Here is a 5,336-nt window from a genome sequence, read left to right as displayed (position 1 = left end):
TTTCCAGAACCCTCTTCATTCATACAATTTTCAGCTGCAGCAAACAGCTCAGTGGTACCCTTGCCAAGTCCTCTGCTTCCTCCTGTTCCTTAACTCTGCCCTCTGTGCCTCAGCCAGCACAGGCCCCTACAGTCCTCACCTACAACATACGCACTTACACTGAATCCTGACTGAAAACACCCTGCCAAACACCCTCTACCATTAGCTGCAAGACTGAATGACAAAGGCCACTATTTGTGTCATCTTGGTAAAATCAGATCTTTACCTACTTTGCCATAAAGTTGATGCAGGACAGAACATAGTTCACAGACCAACAAACTTTTTCCAACCATGTTAACTTCAGTTATAGGAGCAGAACGTGAAGAACAGCCACTATTAAGTGACTAGGTGCTAAAATACCATACAAAATCTAATGCCAACAAGTGCAAAATAATATGTGTAGTCCTATGTTTCTATTTTCCCCCGTGTACATGTAAAAAGACATTTCTACATGCACATTTTGAAAGGCTTTCAGTGAGATGTTACAACTCAGAGAAAAGCTTTTATTGTCAGTCTGAAACAGCAGCAGCATTTCCCCTTGGAGTGAAAAAGCGGAAAAATCTGTTAGGAATTGCCATGAAGAAGTGAGGAATGTACAAAATACTGTTTAAACAACTCAAAAACAAGAGCAGTGTCAGACTTTGGCTCATATTGACTCTCATGTCTGCCACCTCCACAAACCCTTCACTCTGCATGGCCAAGCACACAACCTCCACCTCTCATTCCTCATGCCTACCCCAGATCATTCTCCTTATGCCTTTGTCTGTATCCCTCAAGCCCCAGCTGTGGCTGTCCCCTCCCCCCTTTCACTCAAGGAAATCTGTGTGTGCCTAACATGTTGGAGAGGGCAGGTTGATGTTGCCCAGAGTGGTAGTGTCTGATGCCCTGGAAACATTCAAGGTCACACTGGACAGGGCCCTGAGCAACCTGATCTAGTTGAAGATGTCCCTGACCATGGCAGAAGGGCTGGACTAGCTGACCCTCAGAGGTCCCTTCTCACCTGAACTATTCTATGATTGTACTCCATCACGGAGGGAGGCTCAGGGTCCAAGGACAGAGGAGGGAGATGGGCTGGTGTTTTTCTACTGAGTGGCCTCAGGGTTTCTTTGGAAGGCTGGGCTTTGGCTAGAATGCTCATGGCATTACAGATGCAGGTATATTCAGGGCTGGGGGTAGAAAACTACTTTTCATGCAGCTGTGCCACCCCTGGGTGATGACACATGAAGAGGAGCAGCCCATAGTGATTGCAGCACTGTGACAGCACCATTCCTTAATGTGACTCCATAGGCCACATTTATCACTGTAATTAAGGGACTCCAACCTAGTTCTGTACTGACAGGCAAGAGTCAGCAAGGAGACTTTGAAAGCAGCAGGATGCTCTTTTCCCTCACATAGGTGTCTTACAGTGGGTCCTCAAGGAAGTTCCTAATACATGATGAATTTTGGACACACACTGAAGAAATGTTACTTTGCTACCTTGCATGACACAAACCCTTTTTGAAGCAATGGTAATAATCAACAGATGTGGCTTAAAATGTGATGTGCAGTGAAACACACAGTTCTGGCACCAAACTCCCACTGGCATGGCTGGCACCTTTCCTAAGACTTCTGCCCACTCAACATCATTAGGTCTGCTCTAGAAAAAGCACAGCTATTCATTGCACCATGGTCCTGGTTTCAGCCATCTAACTTGAATTTTACAGCCTCCAGAGAGAAGCAGTATAAAAGGCAAGTACCCAGTTTATGTTAAAAACTTACTTTATTAAAAACAACTTTAAACCCCTCCTATCCAATAAACCATACATTGTGTTCTTGTGATTCAGTTCAAAAAATCATAAAGATATTTTAAAAATTAAGCCGTTGCAACTAGTAATGACCACACTGAAACTTGAATCATTGAAATGGGGCAGATCTCACATCTCCATAGGTTTTGAAATAGTGACCACTTAGAATTTTTCATTTATCTGCTCCTTTTTATATGGTAATTTAGGTAGATTTCACCATTCTTGTATGTGGAGTTTGGATTTTCCCAAATTTTAGATAGTCTGAGCAGAAATTGTAATTATTTATTAGTGCCTGCAAAAATAATCTGCCTGTGCTGTACAAAAAAAGACCAGTAATTTTTTAACTAGTTTTGAAGTCACCTAGATAAAGTCACTAAGGTCTTGTGAAATGAACTGAAAAAAATACCACATACCTTTTCCTCTCAGGTGGCCCCATTTGTGCCTCAACATGTCAGCACCATCCTTCAGACAAAAAAGGACAGCAGAGAGGTTATCCGGAGAAGGTCAAGGCAGGTCATAGCAGAAGAGACCCCTGCACATTACTTGACCCCTGCCCCAGCATGGCAAGGCAGGGCATGATTGATCTTTGTACATACCCAACTACTGTTCATTATGTAAATACCAAAAATAAAACTGAGTTACAAGTTTGATCCAGCAACATGAGAAGTATTCATGGCAGATTCCAAAGGTAAGGAGTGGTAGGATGGCAGATGACAAAGGCATAGCAGATGACCAAGGAAATGTTAAAGAGATATTAACTGAGGATGCCCTTCTTTAAGTTCTTTCTGGATCTCATCCTACTATGATCTCAAAAATAGCTGAAGTGGTTATAACCACACAATGTAAAATGCTATAGCTGCAGCCCTTCTACTATATCACTTCTGAGTAGACAAGCACAATTTCCTCTTTGCCCTTGGGCTCCTCTTTGAACTAACATTCTTCTTATGCAGTGGTCTGAGGCACTTGCTCTGGCAACAAAATGGGAAAAAAAATCCAAAACAAAACAATAAAAAATCCTGAAATCCTGTAAAAACTCAATGTAAATTTCCTCCCACCTACCACTCTTCCCGGGTATGTACACCAGCATGGCTTAAGGAAGAAAGTTTATTGTACACACAGCAGAATAGCCCTGGAATAGAGCACGCAGATTTTTCTTCCCTCCTCTGTGGGAAAGAGCAGATGGAAGGAGATAAACAAACACGCCATGCTGAGTTGTCTCAATCCTGTGAGGTGAAAGGAAAGGATGTGTATAAACAGCAAATATGTAAAATGGTGAACCTTTAATGTTTTTCTTTGTCATGTATAAACAAAATACTTTTACAAAATTAGTCAACAACCGTCAAGTGGTTTGGCTTTATGATTGCACTCCAACTTATTAATTGGCCACTCACCAAATGCAGGCTAGATGAACTCAGGGTCATTTCTAAAACTCTACAAGGCACAATAAAGACAAAGCTGCACATATATAAAACACTATATAGAAAAAAGAACCATGTTGGAAGAAATATTCACATGGTTTCATAAAGAAAGAATAGATTTAAAGATGCAGTCTTTGAGAATTAGATACAATGTCTGGATAAGGTTGAAGTCCTAGCTGTTTGTTATCTTTCAACTTTTGTACTATAATTCTGGCAAATTCCTCTCCTTGGCTGTCTGAAGTATCAAGCAGTTGTCGTACTTTTGATGTCCTTGTAGGTTTCGTGCTTATGAGTTCATAATCTTCTTTCATGAGTAAATATCTTGATAGAAGAGCATCCAGTGATTGATTCAAACATGCTTCAGTCATCTGATCGATGATTTCTTCTCTTTTACTTTGGATCCACTGATGAGCTACATTCTGTTGTACAGTTTCCAATACAAAATCTGAGATTGGAAAGGATTAGAAAAAAGGAAGGGATTGTAACTGTCTGTCAATAAATACTGCCACAGAACAAAAAACAAGCTGAGAAAAAGCTGTTTAAATGTTCCAATTTGACAAATTTGGTGGTTAGAGTATTTGTTCTATCTGAATCACAGAATAATTTAGGTTGGAAGAGACCCTCAAGGAGGTCATCTGGTGTAATGGCCTGCTCAAAGCTGGGCCAACTTCAAGGATCACTCAGGTTGCTCAGGGCCTTGTCCAGCTGAATTTTGAGCATCTCCAACTGATAGAAGTGGTACTTCTGCAGTCTCCATGGGCAACCTGTTCCAGTGTTCAACCCGACCTTGTACTAAAAAGAGACAGGTGGTGAATTCACTTTCCAGGGGGATTTTTATTGAAGATTACTGAAAACATCCCTGTAGCTTCCCTGGTATTTTTCTCAAGATGAGGTTTCACACAATGAAAAGGTGTTGATTCTCATATTTCCAGAAGAGGGATAATGCAGTAGATCTTTATAAAGCTGCATGTTACTGTGTGGCCCCTCAATAAAAAAAATCTGAATAATTCATCATTAAAGTTTCTTTTTGTTAACTTTTCTGTTAACTTTTAACAGTTACTTGATGCATAGAATATAATGTAGTGGGCTCTCAACTAACACAAAGGATCATTACAGGTGAGATGCTGACACAGTTGCTGCTTCTCCCTGCCTCACCATTAGTAAATGGAAGACTGGAAAGCCTAAAAAGTGAGAAGTGACAAGCAACAAGGTGACTAACTTCGAGCCAAGTTTTTCTCCTGTTCTGCTGGACCATAGCACTACTACAGCAGTAGGATATAGGAGAAATAATATGAGCAAAGGGAACAGGATAAAGAAGACCCATGGCAGTTTTTTATTAAGAGGAGAGAAAAAAAGCTAGTAGCTACAGGTACCTGTACTTGGTGACATTTTACACTGGTCTTGCTTACTTTGTAATGTAAGTCTACAAGGACAGAATTACTTAATTTTGCATTCTTAATTTGCACATGTTTCGTTCTCATTTTGTTATTCTCAGGTGAATAACAGTTCTAGTTTCCATTTCACACAGACATATATTCAATGTTAGAACACTTATTGTGGGTCTTGCAATCAAACAGTGTCTGCTGTACCTGAAGGAATCGGTGATGACCGCAGCACACAGGATGAAGAACTTGAGGCATCTGAAATACTCTTGTCAGATGAGAGAACAGTACTGTATGGATGCACAAGGACTTTGGCACTCTGAGTTACAGAGAGGTTTCCATCTGTGCTCTGGCTGCTGAGAGAGTGTAGACACCCAGAATTTCCGTCTTAGGAAAAAGAGAGGAGGAAAAGAAAAAAGAACAAGCTGTATTACTTGTGTGTTCAAATAAAATACAGCCATCAGAGACTATTCAGAGCAATTCCACCAGAGAAGTCGTAAACCAACTACTTTCACATGATATACAAAAAATTAGTTCTTATACTCAAATTCTGAGTACATTTATGTCCCTTATATTTTACCAGGGCCTGACTATGGGTTTGGAGTCCTGCTTTATTTTAAAGAAATACTGGGGGTATAAGTCTGGTAGATGTGAACTTTAATGAAAAAGCTCTGTTTGACAGAAAATTTTTGTAGGGACTAGAAGAACAAAAT

At 40.4% G+C, this 5,336-nt stretch overlaps 1 protein-coding gene across 1 annotated transcript in view; it reads right to left on the bottom strand.

The window, feature by feature from the left end:
- Positions 1-3,084: 3,084 nt before the first annotated feature.
- The window catches only part of RIPK2 (receptor interacting serine/threonine kinase 2), a gene marked incomplete at its 5' end in the record, with an annotated part of 20,204 nt that continues 17,952 nt past the window's right edge, over positions 3,085-5,336 (bottom strand). Inside the window, 2 exons of the mRNA XM_008631219.2 lie at positions 3,085-3,686; positions 4,831-5,010. Coding sequence (XP_008629441.2) covers positions 3,361-3,686; positions 4,831-5,010 — 506 coding nt within the window. The remainder of the gene's footprint in view (positions 3,687-4,830; positions 5,011-5,336) is intronic.

This window comes from Corvus brachyrhynchos, unplaced genomic scaffold (genome assembly GCF_000691975.1).
Source record: "Corvus brachyrhynchos isolate BGI_N302 unplaced genomic scaffold, ASM69197v1 scaffold293, whole genome shotgun sequence".
NCBI lineage: Eukaryota > Metazoa > Chordata > Aves > Passeriformes > Corvidae > Corvus > Corvus brachyrhynchos.
This window is presented reverse-complemented; position numbering and strand designations above follow the sequence as displayed.